This window comes from Hypanus sabinus, chromosome 16 (genome assembly GCF_030144855.1).
Source record: "Hypanus sabinus isolate sHypSab1 chromosome 16, sHypSab1.hap1, whole genome shotgun sequence".
NCBI lineage: Eukaryota > Metazoa > Chordata > Chondrichthyes > Myliobatiformes > Dasyatidae > Hypanus > Hypanus sabinus.
Genome location: NC_082721.1, coordinates 17,506,309 through 17,527,648, shown reverse-complemented (window position 1 = coordinate 17,527,648; position 21,340 = coordinate 17,506,309). Strand labels below are relative to the sequence as shown.

Below are 21,340 nucleotides of genomic sequence, written 5' to 3'. Positions count from 1 at the left end.
AAGGAGCTAGATAGATATCTGATGGATAGGGGAATCAAGGGATATGGGGACAAGGCAGGGACTGGGTATTGATAGTGAATGATCAGCCACGATCTCAGAATGGTGGTGCAGACTCAAGGGGCCGAATGGTCTACTTCTGCACCTATTGTCTATTGTCTATTGTCTGTTATACAAGCTTGAGACTTGCTTCCTTACAGGCAGTCACAATACGAGAAACCCAAAAGAACCCATTAAGAAAAGACCAACAAATGCCCAATGTGCAGAGAGAGAGAAAATGAAGTGAAAGAAACACAAATTTTGCGAACAATATAAGCAAGTGACAGCATTTTTTAGAACAAAACACACAGTGAAATGCATTGTCTGCACCAAATCAAATCAGCATTGTGCTGCGCAGCTCCCAAGTGTTACCACACTTCCAGCACCAACACAACGTGGGTCATGACTCACTAAAACTAACAGTTTCTGGGAGCAAACTGGAGCACCTGAAGGAAACCTATGCAGTTACATGGGGAACATACTAACTGCTTACAGACAGCGGCGACAAATACGATGGAAGCAGGTCACAGAATGTTTATTTAGATTGATAACTGGAATAGGGTTATTGTTCTGTAAGGAAAGTTGGCCAGACTAGGTTAAATCCACTGGCATTTAGAAGAGTCAGAACAGACTTAACTAAGACATACATGATGCTGAGGGATCTTGACCAAGTGTATACAGAGAAAATCTTTTCTTTGTGGGGGTAATCTAGAACTAGTGGTTACTTATTTAAGACAGATTTTTCTTTCCTTCTCAGAGGGTTGAATAGATTTGGAACGCTCTTTCATGGAATGCAGCAAAGACAGTGCCCTTGAATAGCTTAAGGCAGAGATCAATAAATTCTTGATAAGCAAGAGGGTTGAATGGTTACCTGAAGTTGGCAGGAACACAAGAGTGGTGGTTATAATCAAGTCAGCCAAGACTCCAGGGGTCAAATGTCTGCCTCTAGTTCATATTTTCATAGCATCTGCTGCAGAGTTGTGGAATCCTATCAGAAATTGTATATCAATTTGATTTCTCAATGATAACTTTAGACTTGATACCCCTCTCATGTATTTCACTGCCTGCCAGCAGGCACTCTTATGGGGAAATTCCCAAGCTTCATGGACTAGAATGCAGGTTGTAGCCAGGGACTGCTGACTTGTCAAGCTGCCTTCCTCCGAATGAGACATTAAACTGAAGGCCCGTCTGCTCTCGTCAAAGATCCTGTATCACTATTTCAGAGAAAAGCCAGGAGTCATGACCTCCAAGAGGTAGTCCTCAATCACAATTCCTATGGCAACAGATTACCTTTCCACTAGCACGTTGCTGTTTACCAGAACTTATTGCATGTAAATTGGTTGCGACATTTTACTACAGTGACTATACCCTGGAGTATTTAGTCAAGTATAAAGGCATGGAATAACATAATGAACAACTCATACCAAATAGGATAAAATATTACAACATAGTCTTTTCACTCCTACATGCTTGAAGTGAATATTATTTTTTCAGTGGTTGTTGCTGTCTTCTGTAATTTATTTTAAATGAAAATACAGTGAATGTAAAAAGGTGTCTCGGTAAAACAAATATAATAATTTAATTGTGAACTATAGATTGATTTTGTTTTCAGAAGCTGAAAGAAAATATCTTTGCTTATAAGTGTTGCCAGGTACACAGTGCCAACGTAGCATGCCCACAACTCCCCCATCCTAACTAATGAGAAGTATAGATTTTTTTACTTCCAGAACCTGCAAAAAAGTCACCTTAAACAAGAGATAAGCTGCAGATGCTGGAAATCCAATGCAATACACACACAAAATGCTGGCGGAACTCAGCAACATCTATGGAAAAGAGTAAACTGTCTACATTTCAGGCCAAGACCCTTCTTCAGGACTGAGAGGGAAGGGGCGAGATGCCTGAATTAAAAAGGTGAGGGGAGGGGAAAGAGGCTGGCTGGAAGGTGATAGGTGAAGCCCGATGGGTGGAAAAGGCCCAGGGCTGGAGAAGAAAGAATCTGATAGGAGAGGAGAGAGTGAACAATAGGAGAAAGGGAAGGGCTAGGGGACCCAGGTGGAAGTAATAGGTAGGTGAGATGAAGTAAACGGTCAGAGTGAATAATGGGGGGGGGGGGTTGTGGGAAGGGGAAAGGGGTCTTTTTTGTCACTGGAATTCGATATTCATGCCATCAGGTTGGAGGGTACCCAGACGAAATATAAGGTGTTCCTCCTCCACCCTGCAGGTAGTCTCATCCTGGGAAAAGAAGAGGCCATGGATTGAATTATCTTTTTTTTTAAATATCGTTCCTGTTCTGGAATTAAACCCGTTCCCCATCAGTTCTGCATTTGATTCCTGGAATCTGTCCACATTGTAGAAAGCTTCAATGCGCAGCAATAAAGGTCCTTCATTACATAATTTATAGACAGAGCAGCGTGTTGGTGAAGTTGCAGAAGCTTGCAGGTCAAGTTAACTTTGCCTCATGAAACCAAAAGAAATAGAACTCAGCTTGAACTGTTGGATCTAAATGATAACTAAAGCTGAGGCTTCCAAAATCTATTTTGAGTAATGCTTAATGCACACTTGAGGGCTGAGAGAAGGAGTGCCAGGGGCACAGGGATCAGAACTATAGCCACGATTATTAATAACCTATTATATGACTTGTCGGCCGATGTTGTAGTGCACCAGACTTCGAAGCAAATGGTCCCAGGTTCGAATCCGGCCAGCTCACTGTGTTGCTTCCACCTATGCTGGGTTGAATTTCAAACTAGCAACTTGGCCTCATTTTTTAAAAAAAACAAAATGCTCCTCCCGATGCACCTCAAGGCGTGGAGAGAACAACAATGTGCATGTGGAGATTGAGTGTACAGTAGCCAAGTTTGCTCATGATACAAAGAGAGGTGGGTTAGAATATAAATGGACTGCGAAGTGATATGAATACGTCAATAGGTCCTGATGACTGTTCTCAGCCTGAAATGTTGACTCTTTATTCCTGTCCATAGATTCTGCCTGACCTGCTGAGTTCCTCCGGCGTTTTGTGTGTATTGCCCTGAATAGGGTAAGTACTGTTCAATTATTTGGTAGACTGGGTACCACTAGGTAAAACGTGGCTAGCAACTTTGGAAAGTGAGACAACAAAGATGTAGGATAGAGGAATTGGGAAGACTAAGTACATGAAACAGCAAATACTCAGAGATACATATAACAGGGAAATTTTCAGAAAGTTGTCCTTTATTATAATGGGCAGGAAGTTGAAAAGTAAGGAAGTTTAGTTGTAAGTTACAGGATACTACATTTAGGAAAGGATCTATTTCCACTGGGGTCACTGCAGTGTGCAGATTTCTGCAGTAAGGGGTTGACGTATCAGGAATGTTGAACAGTTTGCAGCTGGCCATTAGAGCCTGACAAAATAAGAAGTGATCTTATTGGAACATAAAATTATAAAAAAGATTGACTAATTAAGTGGATGCTTCTCCTGATAGGGGGGCCAGAACCAGGGGCATGGATTCAGAGTATTTGGCCCATCCCTATTTCAGATGGAGATGACAAAAAATATCTTCTCTTAAAAGGCTGTGAATCTTTGGCATTCTGTACCCTACATCAAAAGCTGAGAATGACAGACATTGAAACTGGAAAGGAGACAAGAACAGTAGAAGGACCACAGACAAAATGCTGGAGGAACTCAGCAGGTCAAGCAGCAGCTATGGAAATGAATAGATAGTCAATGCTGCGGGCCGAGATCCTTCCTCAGGACTGAAAAGGTGCCTGAACACCTGAAGTCGGTGAAGAAGGCTTGCTGGAAGGTGATAGGTAAAGCCAGGTGGGTGGGAAAGGAGAAGAGCTGGAGAAGAAGGAATCTGATAAGGGAGGAGAGTGGATGATGGGAGAAAGAGAAGGAGGAAGAGACCTAGGGGGAAGGAATAGGCAGGAGAGAAGAGGTAAAAGATCAGAATGGGGTAATGCAGGGGGGCAGGGGTAGGTCTGTTTACCAGAAAGAGAAGTCTACATTCATACCATCAGGTTGGAGGGTACCCATACAAAATATAAGGTGCTGCTCCTCCACCCTGAGGGTGGCCTCATCTCAGCACAAGAGGAGGTCATGGACTGACATGTCAGAATAGATATGGAACTGGGAATAAAAATGTTTAGTTGGGAAGTCCCGCTTGTGGCATATGGTGCGGAGGTGGTTGACGAAGTGGTCCCCCGGTTTACAACGGGTTTCACCAATGTAGAGGAGACCACATTGGGAGCACCGGACACAATAGGCAACCCCAGCAGATTTGCAGGTGAAGTGTTGCCTCTCCAGAAGGAATGTTTGGGGCCCTGAATGGAGGTGAGTGAGGAGATTTATGGGCAGGTGCAGCAGTAAAGCCACCTGTAGGGATATGTGCCGGGTGGGAGATTGGTGTGGATTGGCGAATGGAAAAAGGAATTGCAGAGGGAACAATAGAGAGGGAGTTGGAAGGTGATGCTGAGATCAAGGTTGGGTTTGTCATGATTTTAGTGAATGGCATAATAGGTAGAAAGGTCTAAATATTCTATTTCTACTGCTGTTTTGTATAGAGTCATAATGTAATGCAAGAAAACAGGCCTTCCTGTCCACCAAGTCCAAGTCAACCAACAAGCATCCATTTATACTACACTTATTCACTTCACATTCCCATTAACTCTTTACGATATGGGAGAAACATTAATGGTCATAAGAGAATCTGTAATCTTCACAGAGGTTGAATCCAGAGCATCATTGCTGAGGCAGCAATGCAACTGCATAGCCCAGATTTCTTGTGTGGGTGCCTGGTTGGAACAGTTGGGCTTTAAGTCAAAAAAACTGTATCATTCGAGCTTTCCGTAACCATCATTTGAACACATAAAATTCCAACAGTACTCCAATCTAATGCAGAGAAGTTAATAGCTTTCCACAACTTCACTCTTTCAAGTGAAAGAAAACAAGTTGCAGGGGTACAAAGAAATAAGGAGAAGAATGAGACCAATAGCACTGAACTGCTGGGAGCCACCAAATATCATGGGCCAACTGCCTTAATTCTGCATTATCGTAAGCAAATATTTACGCCAAGGCCTCACCTTTTCTCCCCCGTGGTTCAGGTGACACTTTTAATCTAAGGTAAGCTTTGAGGAAGAGGTTTCATTATATCAAGTTCAACATTCCTCCCTCAACTAACACCCCGCAAAACCAATCAGCAGTTTTTAAACATTGCTGCTTGAGTGTCCAAGTACATTGCTGAACTTAAAAGTAATCAATAGTGCATAAAATTTTTGGAGATATTTCTGAGAGATTCGATACACACAATTCATATGGCTCTTTGAAACTTCAATGACAAGTATCAGTTCGAGAGATCAACATAAAGAATGTTGTTAAAGCTATTTATTTAAATTTATCTTCAACATTAACTGCCAATTTAGAAATGGTTTATTTAGATTAAGTAATCTCAGCAAGGAATATAAACACGTTAGGCCAAAATGCATTCCTGCAATTTTTTGTGTGTTTTAAGAAACAAATAAAGATTCTGATTCTGATTCTGAATGTTAAGTGATGACAGGCTAAGCCTTTTAAATCCTAGAGGAAATATTATTTTTACCAAATAGAAGAATTTTCAGATACTCTGTGTGCTCGCAATTTGGGAATAGTGTGTGGGGAGATTTTAAACTGATGTCTGCTTCTTCAGTTGGGACATGCAAATAAACAATATTTTATATCATTTACAGTCCACATTCCCTTTAGAACATAACAACCACTAGGAACCCATTCATCCAGTATATTGTATTTGTATTAACATCTTTACATCTGGTCAGCAGAGTAGCATAGCAATTAGCACACTTTATAGTGCTTCAATTCCTGTCACTGTCTGTAAGGAGTTTGTATGTTCTCACCTTGACCACATGGGTTTCCCCAGGTGCTCTGTTTCTACCCACATTTCAAAAATGTATAGTTGGGGTTAGGGTTAATAAGTTGTGGGCATGCTAAACTGCGACACTTGTGGGCTGCCCCTAGTATAATCCTCACTAATTTGATTTGATGTTAACGATGCATTTTCCTTTATGAACCATAGAACATTACAGCACAGAAACAGTCCTTTTGGCCCTTCTTGGCTGTGCTGAACCATTTTTCTGCCTAGTCCAACTAACCTGCACCTGGCCCATATCCCTCCATACACCTCTCATCCATGTACCTGTCAAGTTTTTCTTAAATGTTAAAAGTGAGCTTACATTTACCACTTCATCTGGCAGCTCATTCCACACTCCCACCACTCTCTGTGTGAAGAAGCCCCCCTCCCAATGTTCCCTTTAAACTTTTCCCCCTTCACCTTTAACCCATGTCCTCTGGTTTTTTTTTACTCCCCTAACCTCAGTGGAGAAAGTCTGCTTGTATTCACTCTATCTAAACCCATCATAATTTCCTATACCTCTATCAAATCTCCCCTCGTTCTTCTACGCTCCAGGGAATAAAGTCCTAATCTATTCAACCTTTCTCTGTAACTCAGTTTCTCAAGTCCCAGCAACATCCTTGTAAACCTTCTCTGCAATCTTTCAACCTTATTAATATCCTTCCTGTAATTCGGTGACCAAAACTGCACACAATACTCCAAATTCGGCCTCACCAATGCCTTATACAACCTCAGAATACAGGCCCTCCAGCCCACAATGCTGTGCCAAACAGTGACTTACTTTAGAAATTACCTAGGGTTACCCATAGCCCTCTATTTTTCTAAGCTCCATGTATCTATATTTTGATGTAGCTGTAACAATTGATATGGTTCAGGTGAAATATATCTTTTAGAGAAATAAGATTGGCTCAAATATTCATAGCCTTAAGTTCATTGGAACATAATGCTGTCTGACTTGGTCATTGAAAGAAAAACCAGTCTTCAAAGTTGACTTTGTAGCAACACTTGCTGGGAAGTCAGGTGACTGCGCTGTCATTATTGGGGCTGGAAGATTCAGTCAGCATTGTACAGTTTGTGAAATATTCTAGGAATTGGCTGAAAAATTATACTTTTTATCATGCTTTGAGGGAATTGCTTCAGAAGGCTTTGTGCCTCACTCAGTATAGCAATTTGATAGTAGGGAGACAAGACTGGCCAAGTCAACAGGAGGACGGGCATCTGTATCTCCAAGAAGCTGGCCACTGCAATAGTTTTGTAACATTCAAAGTAACTTATTATCAAAGAAAGTACAAGTTACACAACCATGATGTTTGTCTGCTTACAGGTAGCCACAAAGCAAGAAACCTGAAAGAACCCAATTAAGAAAATAGAGACCAACACCCAATGTGCAGAGAAGGAGAAAAAAAAACAATCAAAAATCATGCTAACAATGGAAGCGAGCAACAGCATTCCCAACCAAATTGAGTCCTTAGATTCAAATCCCCAGGGCAGCCCAGATTAGGCCCAAAGCCTTGGTCTCAGTTCATCATATCTGCGGGACAAAAGGCCGCAAAGCTCGCAGACTTGAAGCACAGCGGCCCAGTTAGTCTCAGCACCCCGTAGAGAAAGATACTTCTCACATCTGAGTTTTGTCCTAAAAAGCTTTTGGAAATACTGACATACTGAAGTTGTTATGTACATGTGGCCCAGCAGAAAGCAGATTTTAAATAATTTATTTATTCACCTAAAATATTCCCCTTAATAACAACTGTATTTACTTATCTGAAATGTAGTTGAGAAATTGTGATATTGGAACATTGTAAACGACATCAAACAGCTGACTAGATGACAGCTAAGGTGGGTGGTGTGGTGGGGGTGAGTACATACACAGTATTAAATCAAAGGGGAAAGATTCAACTTCCATTGACCGTGGCAATGGAATTTTACCTTAAAAGAACAATCTAAGGCATAATGTTATGGTGGTCAGGAAAGGAGAACGTGTCATTCCCCAAAATAAGCTATCAGGTGCGGCAGAGGCAGGGCCTCAGTCAGGGACGTGAACTAACCATTCAAAGGAAGCCACTTTTCCCAGGATTGTTCACAGACTAGTTGTTGAAATGGTCATCAGCATAACACACATTTTACCTCATAGCAATGAACAGTGAAAAGAAAACTGACAAGATATTATGTTCAAATTGCTCTAGTCTGTCAACTTGAAATAAATGCACTTCTCTACAGAATGAGAATTTTGAGCTTGTTATCATCTACCAAAAATTACTAATCAGGATCTCAGCACTGCTTATAGTAGTCACATCATCAACCTGTCTAATAAGTCCATCTGTGCTATGGTAAATGCAACTCATCAAATGACTCACTCTTGCCTCAGTTTCTCCGGCTAAACACAAAGGAACTTCTAACAACAGAGGAACCATAGTGCAATCTTAAAATATGCTAATGTCTAATCTGGCCTGGTCTAAGTAGGTTTGCTGCAAATACAAGGTATCTTTTTCAAGTGAATTCAAACTCTTCCCTCGCCCAGATCCTGCCATGCTTGGCTGTAAAGACATTGATACTCAGAAAAAGTTCTCCAATCATTTTAATGTATTCTTTCACAGAATCCTAACATCATTCACAATGTTGGGTTATATTGTCCATCATTATTACCCCCGAACTGAGTACTTGAGTTTCAACCACCTTGGTAGTTCTGCAGTCACAAATAAGTCAAACTGGATAAAGATGTCAGAGTTCTTCCCTCAAAGGATATTAGTGAAGCAGATCTGTTTTACACATGCCAGTTATTATTAGTGAGTTAAAGATGGACAGAGTTAGCAGCTTCAATTCCTCGGCTTTAACTTCCTAGATATCATGTGCAATTACTAAGAAGGTACACCAGTGTCTCAACTTTCTTAGATGCCAAAGGAGAATTAGCAAAACACAAAATACTCTGATCTGCTATGGAAAATATCCTGACTGGTGGTATTACGTCCTGGTACAGAAAATCCAATGCATAGAATGACATGAGGCTGCAGAATGTACTGGGCACAACCCAGTCCATCACACTCACAACTCTCCCCACCTTTGAAAGCATCCACAAGAGACAATGCCTCAAGAAGATAGCCCCTGTCACCAAGGATACCCACCATATGTGTCATTACCTTTTTGCGCTGCTACCGTCGGTCAGGAGGTACATAATCATCACTATGTGCCGTGCCGTATGACATATGCAATTATTTTCAATGACCATGATTGTTCTTGGTAAAATTTTCTGCAGAGGTGGTTTACCATTGTCTTCTGGGCAGTGTCTTTACAAGACGAGCGACCCCAGCCATCACCAATAGTCTTCAGGGATTGTCTGGCGTCAGTGTCACATAACTCGGGCTTGTGATGTGCACCAGCTGCTCGTACAGCCATCCACCACCTGCTCCCATGTGACCCTGATCAGGGAGCTAGCAGGTGCTACACCTTGCCCAAGGGTGACCCGCAGGCTAACAGAGGGAAGGAGCACCTTTACGCCTGCTTTGGAGGAGACGTATTTCCACCTCATCAGGAGGTATAGTAACCTGAATCTACATACCACCAGTTGAGGAACAGCTTCTTTTGTACAATTGTCAGTTTCTTGTACCAACCTGCAAAATCTTAATCCAAAGCTCATGCAATACCCTGGACTTGTATCTGATTGTGTCTTGTTTGGAATTAGTTTCATGTTTGCACAATCTTTTGCCGTCACTGTCTTGCATAACACATGTCATTTATATTCTGAGTGGTGTTTGAATCTATATGCCTGTCATCCTGCAGCAAGCAACTTTTTCATTACACCTGTACCTCACTGTCATTGTACACCTGACAATAAAGTCAACTTGATTTCATGGTGATCATCAACCCAGCTCTATTTTTTTTCAGTTCAGATTTATTGAGTTATAAATGGCCGTGGTGAGATTCGAACCCATGTCTTTGGACCAATGGACCAGAACTCAAGTTGTTTCTCTACCAAGTTAACCTGCTATATGCACTTTGCAAGACCAAAACAATTCATTGGTGGATCTGCTGTTTCTATAAATATTCCTCCCAATTGTTAAATGCTTTCAGAATCACCATTTCTTATTAACATTATCTCTCCAGATGAAAATCTTTCCATCTTTTTTCACCCCACAATTGTATTATGCATCTTTGTCTTTTCTTATTGGCTTTAGAACATGATTCTTTCTCTGCCAGTTTACACTCTAGCATTCACTATCAGGAATAGTTTCCAACTCCCAATTCAAAGTCACTCAACACAGTGTCACAATACCTGACAGATATCCCCTCACTTAGGAACAGCCTTTGGTACAGTAGGGGTCCCTTTCTTCCATGCCACTGAACTCTGCGATGTGAAAACACCAATGCCCTTGAGAAGTAGTGGAGGTAGCCCAGTCCATTATCGGTAAAGTCCTCCTCACCACTGAGCACGTCCATGTGGAGCACGGGCACGGAAAAACGGCATCCCTCATCAGAGACCCCCATCACCCAGGACATGCTCTCTTTTCACTGCTGCCATCAAGAAGGAAGTACTGGAGTCCCAGGTCCCACACCATCATGTTCAGGAACAGTTATTATCCATCAGCCATCAGACTCTTGAAACAGAGAGGATGACATCACTCAACTTTACTCACCCCAACACTGAACTGCTCCTTTAACCAATGGCAAACAAGAGAAAATCTGCAGCTGCTGGAAATCCAAGCAACACACGCACACAAAATGCTGGAGGAACTCATCAGGCCAGGCAGCATCTATGGAAGAGAGTATATTCGACGTTTTGGGCCAAAACCCTTTGGCAGGATTCTATGGACTCACTTTCTAGGATTCTTCATCTCATGCTCTCGATATTGCTTTCTTTTTGGTTTCTTTATATTTGCTCTAAATGCCTGCAAGGAAATTAATCTCAGGGTTGCATTGGGTGACATATATGTACTTTTATAATAAATTTACTTCATACTTGTCTTTGAGACTGACATGAAGTTTCTCATCTCAAACAAGAGAAAATCTGCAGATGGTGGAAATCCAAGCAACACACATACACACACACACACACACACAAAATGCTGGAGGAACTCAGCAGGCCAGGCAGCATCTATGGAAGAGAGTACAGCCCACGTTTCACGTCAAGTCCTGCTGAAGGACTTTTCTACAGATGCTGCCTGGCCTGCTAAGTTCCTCCAGCACTTTGTGTTTGAAGTTTCTTGCATAATATGTCATTATGGACAAGGAAGTAATGGGCACAAATGTTCATGTAGGACTATGATTGCTGACTTTCACTCAACGGTAATCATGCCAACACTGATAATGTTATCTTATCCATAAAAATCAACCTTGGGTTATTATAGTTTACTTTATGATTTAGGATATCCAAAAGAGTTTCACAGTCAGCTCTGCAATGAAATGTGGGAGAAGAGTTAATCACACAGAAAGAGTAATAAAAAAACATCAGTAGGTAAGTTAATTTAGTACATTTGATTAACAATGGCCTGAATACCAGGACATAATTTCCTCAAATAAAAATCTACCATGGTCCAATTTCTCAGCTAAAGATGAATTTTCAACAGAGCAGCCTTGATGCGCCAAAGTGGCAGCATAGATTCCAATTTCTGTAGTGGGATCTCAGACCAAAGACAAAAGGCTCAGTCATAGATTACACATAACTGCCCTTGCTTGGAGGAGACTAACTGAACTAACTGATGAAGGTCAACATCAACCAAACCAAAGCAGTACACTTGACCAGCACAATGTCTATCATGGCTACAAAGTGATAACAGAGTTTATCACCTGTGCTATGCATGGAAGCTATTCACTGAAGAAAATCATCTTCTAGGACAGTTCTTTCCAAGCTCCAATCTTTACCACCCAGAAGAATAAAGGCAGCAGATACATGTTAGAGTCAGCAGAGCTTGTCCAAGTCATTTATTGTCTTGACTAGCAAAATAATTCTAGCAACAATCCTGCAGCTCCCTCTCTAAGTGCACCGACGGAGAGTTTTCTACAGTGAGATTACAGTAGATGAAGAAGGAGGTTCATTATCAATTAGAATGAGCATTAAGTGTGGACTTTTCCAGTACACCCACTCTAAGAATGATTGCTGTTAAGACAGGCAAAGTAAACAGAGATTTGAGTTATGGAGCACTTCAGCACAGAAACAGGCCTCTCAGACAATCAGTCCATGCCCAACTGAAATATAAACTCCAGCTTGCTTCTGGGCAGATGGAAATGCTCATCCCAAAATTAAGAGCATGCTATGTTAGACCATAAGGCAAAGGAGCAGAATTAAGCTATTTGGCCCATCGAGCCTGCTCCATTATGGCTGATTTAATATCCCTCTCAACTCCATTCACCTGCCTTCTCCCAATAACCTTTGACGCACTCACTAATCAAGAACACATCAACCTCTGCCTTAAATACACCCAATGACTTGGCCTGCACAGCCATCTGTGACAATGAATTCCACACATACACCACCCTCTGGCTAATCTCATCTTTGGTATAAATGGATGTCCCTCTATTCTAAGGCTGTACCCTCTGGTCCTAGACTCCCCCACTATAGGAAACATCCCCTCCACATCCACTCAATCTCAGCTTTTCAAAATTTGATAGGTTTTAATGAGATGGCCCCTCATTCTTCTAAACTACAGCGAGTACAGACCCTGAGGTGTCAAATGCCAGCACAGCTTTTCTTAGACAAGGGGCCTCAAACTGATAACAATGCTCCAAGTGCAATCTGGCCAATGACTAATAATTACACCCTTGATTTTGTATTCTAGTCCTCTCAAAATAAATGCTGATATTGCATTTGCCTTGCTTTACATCAACTCAATCTGCATGTTAACCTTTTAGGAAATCCTGCACAAGGACTCCCAAGGCTCTTTGCACCTCTGATTTTTGAATTCTCACCCCATTTAGAAAATAGTCCATGCCTTTATTCCTGCTACCAAAGTGCATGACCATGCACCTTCCTACATTATTTTCCATCTGCCAGCTCTTTGTACATTCCCCCAAAATATCCAAGTCCATCTGCAGGCATCCTGCTTCCTCAACTCTACCTGCCCCTGCCCCTATCTTTTTTTCACCTGCAAACTTGGCCACAAAGGCACCAATTCCTTCATCTAAATTATTCATATAAAAAGATGCAGCCATCAACACCGCCCTTGTGGAACAAGGCCCCCTTTATTCCCAATCTTTGCCTTGTGTCAGTCAGCTAATCTTCTATCCATACGAGTATCTTTTCTGTAATACCATGGGCTCTTATCTTGTTAGTAGTCTCATATGTGGCACCTTGTCAAAGGCCTTCTGAGAAGCCAAATAATCAGTGCTCAATGACTCCTTTGTCTATCCTGCTTGCTATTTCCTCAATGAATTCCAACAGATTTGTCAGGCTAGATTTTCCCCTCGAGAAAACCATTCAACTTTTGCCTATTTGGTCACGTGCCTCCAAGTACCTGGAAACCTTTTCTGTAATAATAGACTCTAACATCTTTCCAACCACTGAAGTCAGGCTAACTGGCCTATAATTTCCTTTCTTCTGCCTCTCTCCCTTCTTAAAGAGTGGAGTGACATTTTGTAGTCCTCCAGAAACTTCCAGACTCTAGTGATCCTTGAAAGATCATTACTATTGCCTCCACAATCTCTTCAGCCACCTCTGGGTGCAGTCCATCTGAACCAGGTGATTTATCTACCATCACTTTTCAGCTTCCCAAGCACCTTCTCCCCGGTAATAGCAATGACATTATCTTCTGCCCCCACCACCCCCCCCCAGACACTCTCGCATTCCTGGCTTACTGCTAGTGTCTTCCACTGTGAAGACTGATGCAAAATACTCGTTGCAAGTTCATCCACCATTGCTTTGTCACCCATTACTACTTCTCCAGTGACATTCTCCTGCAGTCCGATGTCCACTCTTGCCTCTTTTTTTACTGTTCATATGTCTGACAAAACCTTTGGTTTCCCGTTTTATATTATTGACCAAGTTACCTTCTTATTTCATCTTTTCTCTCTTTATGGCATTTTTAATTGCCTTCTTTTGGTTTTTAAAAGGTTCCCAATCCTCTATCTTCCCACTAATGTTCGCAGTATTATATGCCCTCTCTTTTTGCTTCTTGTGATTGACTTCCCTAGTCAGCCACAGTTACCTCATCCTCCCTTTAAAATACTTCTTCTTTGGGATGCAACTTTCCTGTGTCATCTAAATTGTTCCCAGAATCTCCAGCTATTGCTGCTGTGTCATCATACCTGCTAGTATCCCCTTCCAATCAACTTTGACCAGCTTCTCTCTCCTTTCTCTAATATTCTCTTTACTCCACTGTAATACTGATACATCTAATTTCAGCTTTTCCTTCTCAAACTGCAGAGTGAATTATATGATATTATAATCATTGTCTCCAAAGGGTTTCTTTACCTTAAGGTCCCTAATCAAATCTGAGTCATACACAACACCCAGTCCAGAATCACCTTTCCCTTAGTGGGCTCAACCACAAGCTATTCTAAAAAGCCATCTTGTACAAATTCTCTCTTTTGGGATGAACGTAGTACCAATCCGATTTTCTCAATCTACCTGCATAATGAAATCCTCCATGACTATCTCAATGTTGACCTTTTTACATGTTTTTTCTCTATGCTGTTGTAATTTGTGGCCCACATCCTGTCTACTGTTTGGAGGCCTGTATAAACTCCCATCAGGGTCTTTTGTAGTTTCTTTACTCTACCCCACAAGGATTCTACACCTTCCGATCCTACTTCACCTCTTCCTAAGGCTTTGATTTCATTTTTTACCAACAGAGCCACCCCAGCCCCTCTGCCTACCTGCTTATCCTTTTAATACAATGTGTATCCTTAGACAATAAGCTCCCAACTATGATCTTCTTTCAGCCATGGTTCAGTGATGCCCACAACATCATACCTGCCAATCTCTACAAGATCATTTACCTTATACCATATATTGCATACATTCAGATAAATCACTTCCAGTCCTGTATTCATCACTTTTCAATTCTCACCCCCCTGCTGCACTTTAACTTATCCCACTTTACTGCAATGTTGCCCTATCATCTGCCAATCCTTCCTCTCAGTCTCAATACACACCAACTGCCCCAACCTTAGCCAAATCACTCTGGTTCCCTGCCCTCTGCCATATTAGTTTAAACGCTCCCCAACAGTTCTAGCAAACCTGCCCACATGGATATTGGTACCACTGGGGTTCAGGTGTAACCCATCCTTTTTGTACAAGTCATACCTTCTCCAGAAGAGAAACCAATGATCCAGAAATCTGAAGCCCTGCCCCCTGCACCATTTCCTCAGTCTTGCACTCATCTGCCATATCGTCCCATGCTCTGGTGGTTCTCGATAGAAGTGTCAGCCAAAAGCAAGCACAATCCAGTAATGTATTTTAATAATTGCACTATTTCTAATTCTGATCTAGAAACACTGCGATATCTACTTCCTCACAGCCATATACGGGAAAATAATCCTTTGTTTCATAATACCCCAAAGAATCCAGCCTTCTGCTCCATTAAGTCATTAAATATCAGCAAAACTTGCTTTGTATTTGTAATATGTTAGTTAATATTAACCAGTGCAGTTCTTCGAGGATGCAAAGGTGCTGGAGCTAAGATTGGGAGATAGAAACACTGGGCCTTATTTTTTATTGTTATCCACAGTTGTACCACCCTGCTGAGGGACACTGTGTACCATAGTTACGTATTATGAATCCCTCCCTACAGCTGAGCCGTTGCCAAGATCCACTTCCCAAGCTAACACATGAAGGGTGGGTGTATCTTCATTTTACCTCAGCCAAGCAATTGAATTAAAAGCCATTGAAGAGGGTAGAAAGAATCAGAACGTGCTTATAAATTTTTTAAATTATTACTTACTTTGCTGCATTTCCTAGTATATTCTGCCAATTATATAATTTTGAAACGGGCACTGAGATATCACACAGGTGAGTGTAGAGACGGGCACTGAGATATCACACAGGTGAGTGTAGAGACGGGCACTGAAATACCACAAAGGTGAGTGTAGATGGACACTGAGATATCACACAGGTGACTGTACAGCCAGGCACTGAAATACCACACAAGTGGATGTAGAGACAGGCACTGAGATATCACACAGGTGAGTGTAGAGACGGGCACTAAGATACCACGTAGGTGAGTGTAGAGACGGGCACTGAGATACCACATAGGTGAGTGTAGAGACGGGCACTGAGATACCACATAGGTGAGTGCAGAGACGGGCACTGAGATACCACGTAGGTGAGTGTAGAGACGGGCACTGAAATACCACGTAGGTGAGTGTAGAGACGGGCACTGAGATACCACATAGGTGAGTGCAGAGACGGGCACTGAGATACCACATAGGTGAGTGCAGAGACGGGCACTGAGATACCACGTAGGTGAGTGTAGAGATGGGCACTGAAATATCACACAGGTGACTGTAGAGACGGGGACGGAGATACCACACAGGTAGGCACTGGATATTGTGGTACCTCAGTGCCCTTTTTTTACACACCTATCTTCACTGCCCATGTTTACATGTCTGTCTGATACTTCAGTCCCCATCTTTACTCCCACGTGATATCTCCTTCTCTGCCCACTTCTGCATGCGCCCATATGGTAACTCACCAACAATTTCTACTCACACCAATGCAGCATTTCGCTACTAATCTACAGTGCACGAGGGGAGGTGTCAGATTTTATCCTAGAGGAAGCTCATAACCCCATTCTGGTCCATTGTAGTGACGAGGCAAAGAAGCATCATCTTTCATCTGGGAATATTCGTAAGAGACATAAAGAACCTACAGCACAATACAGGCCCTTTGGCCCAGAAAGCTGTGCCGAACATGTCCTTACCTTAGAAATTACCAAGGATTACTCATAGCCCTCTATTTTTCTAATCTCCATGTAGCTGTCCAGGAGTCTTGTAAAAGAGACTCATCAAGCAGGGAAAAGATCTTTAGTCTAATGAACACAGAACATCTCAAAATACAATCAGTTTCCTATCCTCAGTGGCGCACTTTTTGTCATTGGACAAGAATAATGAGTGAATAAAACATTAATGATCGTGCAATGTTTATCACTGTTTAACCAATGAATCCTTTATAATGTGACTTCCTGATATGCTGAGGTTAGGGTGTAGCCAACTGAATCAGATTGGAATGAGGCACCCTTTTACGGAATGACTTTTAGTAAGTTTGTGTTCCAGATCATTACCAGAAACCCTTACGGTTAAGTATTGAGGTGTGGCTCAGCAAAGAGCATACCTGCCTCTGACTCAGACAACTGTGGCTTCAGGGTTCAGTCCAAAGCCATGGAGACAAAATGTTCGAGACTTCGCACACAGTGTTATACGTATCTCTGGAATGATGCATCAGATGCAATGATAGTTTTGTAAAGTAAAGCGCTCGTTATTTATGCTAAGGGACAGCAGCTGCGAGGCAGAAAACTGACGGAGACAAAAGAGACTGCAGATGCTGAAACCTGAAGCAAAGGTGAATTGCTGGAGGAACCCAGTGGCATCACCCTTGGTGCAAAATAGGCTGCCCATATTTCAGATCTAAACCCTGTATCTGGACGGAGGAAGAGAACCAATTCCACAACCTATGGATTCACATTCAGGAACTCTGCAAATCACATTCATGGTATTACTTATTTACAGTGCGGCACGGGAGCATAGTGGTTAGAACAAGTTTTATTGTACAGGTGACCCAAGTTCAATTCCTGATGCTGTCTGTAAGGAGTTTGCATGTTCTCCCTGTGACCACGTGGGTATCCTCCGGGTGCTCTGGTTTCCTCCCATAGTCCAAAAAAGTACCAATTGCTAGGTTAATTGGTCATTGTAAATTGTCCCATGATTAGGCTAGGGTTAAATCAGGGGTTGCTGGGCGAAACAGCCTATCCCGCGCTGTGTCTCAACAAATAAATACGTTTTTTGGTATTTGTACAGCTTGTCTTCTGCGCATTGGTTGGTTGTCCGTTTTACAATAGACAATAGGTGCAGAAACAGGCCATTCAGCCCTTCAAGTCAGCACCGCCATTCAATGTAATTATGGCTAATCATCCACAATCAGTACCCCATTCCTGCCTTCTCCCCAAATCCTTTGACTCCTCTATCTTTAAGGGCTCTATCTAACTCTTTCTTGAAAGCATCCAGAGAATTGGCCTCCACTGCCTTCTGAGGCAGAGCATTCCATAGATCCACAACTCTCTGGGTGAAAGAGTTTTTCCTGAACTCCATTCTAAATGGCCTACCCCTTATTTTGTGTGTAGTTTTTCATTAATTCTATTGTGTTTCCTTGTATCTACTGTAAAATAAATCTCAGGGTATAGTGGAATATATCTACTTTGACAATAAATTTACTTTGAGAACTGCAGGAAACAGATATATGATGGGTATGAATAACAAATTGCTATTTAAGAGTTAAACTATGAGATTAATAGTGATAGAAATAGGTGGGTAGTTAACAAATCTGGAAGGGGTGCTTCATGAAGCAAACTTTGTGAACATCTGGCCTAGAGTGAACAAAAGAGATTCTGCAGATGCTGGAGATCCAGAGTAACACACACGGTGCTGGAGGGACTCAGAAGGTCAGTCAGCATCCGTGCAGAGCAGTAAAGAGCCAAGACCCTTCATCAAGACTACAGTGATGAATTCAGGGCAGGGTTGGTGTGGTACTGTCAGAGGTGCCTTTCTTAAAGTTAAACCAAAGACCCATCTACCCATCTGCGTGCGCGCTCTCTCTCTCTCTCTCTCTCTCTCTCTCTCCCCTCCCCCCCCACAACAATCACAGTGCAGATGAATAAACCTATAATAGAAACATAGAAAATCTACAGCACAATACAGGCCCTTCGGCCCACAAATTTGTGCCAAACATGTCCCTACCTTAGAAATTATTAGGCTTACCTATAGCCATCTATTTTTCTAAGCTCCATGTACCTATCTAAAAGCCTCTTAAAAGACCCTATCATACCCATCGCCACCACCATTGCCGGCAGCCCATTCCAGGTGCTCACCACTCTCCGCATAAAAAAATTTACCCCTGACATCTCCTCTGTACCTACTCCCCAGCACCTTGAATCTGTGTGCTCTTATGGCAACCATTTCAGCCCTGGGGAAAAAGCCTCTGACTAGCCACACGATCAATGCCTTTCATCATCTTGTACTCCTCTATCAGGACATCTCTCATCCTCCGTCGCTCCAAGGAGAAAAGTCCGAGTTCACTCAACCTATTTTCATAAGGCATGTTCCCCAATCCAGGCAACATCCTTGTAAATCTCCTCTGCACCCTTTCTATGGCTTGCACATCCTTCCTGTAGTGAGGCAACCAGAACTGAGCACAGTACTCCAAATGGGGTCTGGCCAGTGTCCTATATAGCTGCAACATTACCTCTCGGCTCTGAAATTCAATTCCACAATTGATGAAGGCCAATACACCGTACACCTTCTTAACCAGCGAGATAATCTGCACAGATGCTTTGAGCGTCCTATGGACTCAGACCCCAAGATCCCTCTGATCCTCCACACTGTAAAGAGTCTTACCATTAATACTATATTCTGCCATCATATTTGACCTACCAAAATGAACCACTTCACACTTATCTGGGTTGAACTCCATCTACCACTTCTCAGCCCAGTTTTGCATCCTATCAATGTCTCACTGTAACAGCTGACAGCACTCTACACTATCCATAACACTTTCAACCTTTGTGGCATCAGTTTATCACTGTTTCTGTTGATAATCTCAATCCTGAAGATTATCTGCCACAAGACTAGTACAACACAGGAGCAGGCCCTTTGCCCGCATGGTCCCTGTCAAATATGATGCCAATCTAGCCAATCCCATCTGCCAGCTCATGGTAAGTATCTCCCCCTTCATAAACAAGAGAAAATATCCCGATGCTATAAATCCAAGACACACTCACACACACAGAGTGCTGGAGGAACAGAAACAAAATACGGGCCGAAACGTCGACTGTACTTTATTCCATTGATGCTGCCCGGCCTGCTGAGTTCCTCCAGCATTTTTGTCTGTGTTGCCTCCCTTCATACCTGTTCACACGCCTGTCTAAATGCCTTTTAAACAGTGCAATCGTATCAGCTTCCACCTCCTCCCACGCAGCCTGTATATAGTCCCCGTGTAAATTATCGTAGGGTAGCATTCCTGCATTGCAATAGCAACTGAATGCGTTGGGACGTTGACAGATGGTGAACCGTGCTCGAATAAACCAAAGTTTGAATTCCGCATCAACTTCATTGGGGTGGCGTTAATAATTTCACCTATGGAGTTTCTACATGCTGTTAGGGGATACATGTGTCGAAGGATCGCCAGAGCGCCAATCACAACAAAAACTCCCAATAAAACTGTAATAACAATTTTAAAAAACAATATCAGGCCTTCTTTGAACACAGTACTCTTGAAGTTGCTTTTTAAAGATTCATTAAAACTTTGGCAAACGACTTCCTCTGTATCATTAAACAGACATTTCACCTGCCATTTTCTGGTCAATTGGTTAATGAATTCAACCGGAGCGGTTCCTTACCCAAGAGCAGCAGCTTCAGTTCTCTCTTCCACCTCCTCTTCTGCTGCTGCAGCGCCTGGTTAATCTGTTTGTTGATATCGAACGCCACCCTCTCATCCTCCGTAAGGCAGCACGAACAGCGGCAGCAAGGCAGAAATCGGCTGCACGTCGCCATGTGCGGTGGAAACCCCCTCAGTCGCTCAACCGCTCAAAGATCGTAAAACTTCCCTCAAGTGCAACAAGTACACGGAGGGGAGACGCTTTGCTCAGCACTGAGTCACGTTTACCGGCAACGAGGACCAGACTCCTGCCGACGCGAGTTGAGTGTGACTGAGTGGTAGAGAAAGAATCTGCTTTAAAACTCGCGGATCGGAAGAACCCGGAGTTTCAGAGCGCTCGAGTGCCAAGAATCTGTGGCACGCCCACAATGAAATTCTGTGGTTGCCTATGAGAAGGCAGCGAGCTCATTGCTGTCTGCATCTACAAATAATTGGGAGCTTCAAATTCATCATGAAGGGCCTCGCGACAGACTGGGGAAACTCCTGCCGATGGCAGACTCCCTCACAGATGGGCGAACAGTGGAGGTGGGGGTGCCCGAGATACGGGGCTTACGTGGAATCGGTCACAAAAATGGTGGTGAGGAGTCAACAATTGTTGAGGAGATGGGGGAGGGGAGAGTGAGGAGCGAAGATGAGATAATACAGAGCCCAAAGGAGAGGGATTGGGTCGGGAAACAACGGGAGAGGTGGGGAAGGAGAAGGGAGATGGGGTCTAAGGCAAAACACAAAATGGTGGAGGAACTCAGCAGGTCAGGCAGCATCTATGGAAATGAATAAACAGTCCATGTTATGGGCTGAGGTCCTTTCTCAGGACTGGAAAGGAAGGGGGAAGGCGTCCTAATAAATACAGGTG

The 21,340-nt window shown here is 42.7% G+C and overlaps 1 protein-coding gene across 1 annotated transcript in view; it reads right to left on the bottom strand.

Moving 5' to 3' along the window:
* Positions 1 to 20,986, bottom strand: part of LOC132406036 (guanine nucleotide-binding protein subunit alpha-11-like) — an 82,254-nt gene extending 61,268 nt beyond the window's left edge. The window contains exon 1 of the mRNA XM_059991195.1: positions 20,450 to 20,986. Coding sequence (XP_059847178.1) covers positions 20,450 to 20,603 — 154 coding nt within the window. The 5' untranslated portion in view covers positions 20,604 to 20,986. The remainder of the gene's footprint in view (positions 1 to 20,449) is intronic.
* Positions 20,987 to 21,340: the final 354 nt, after the last annotated feature.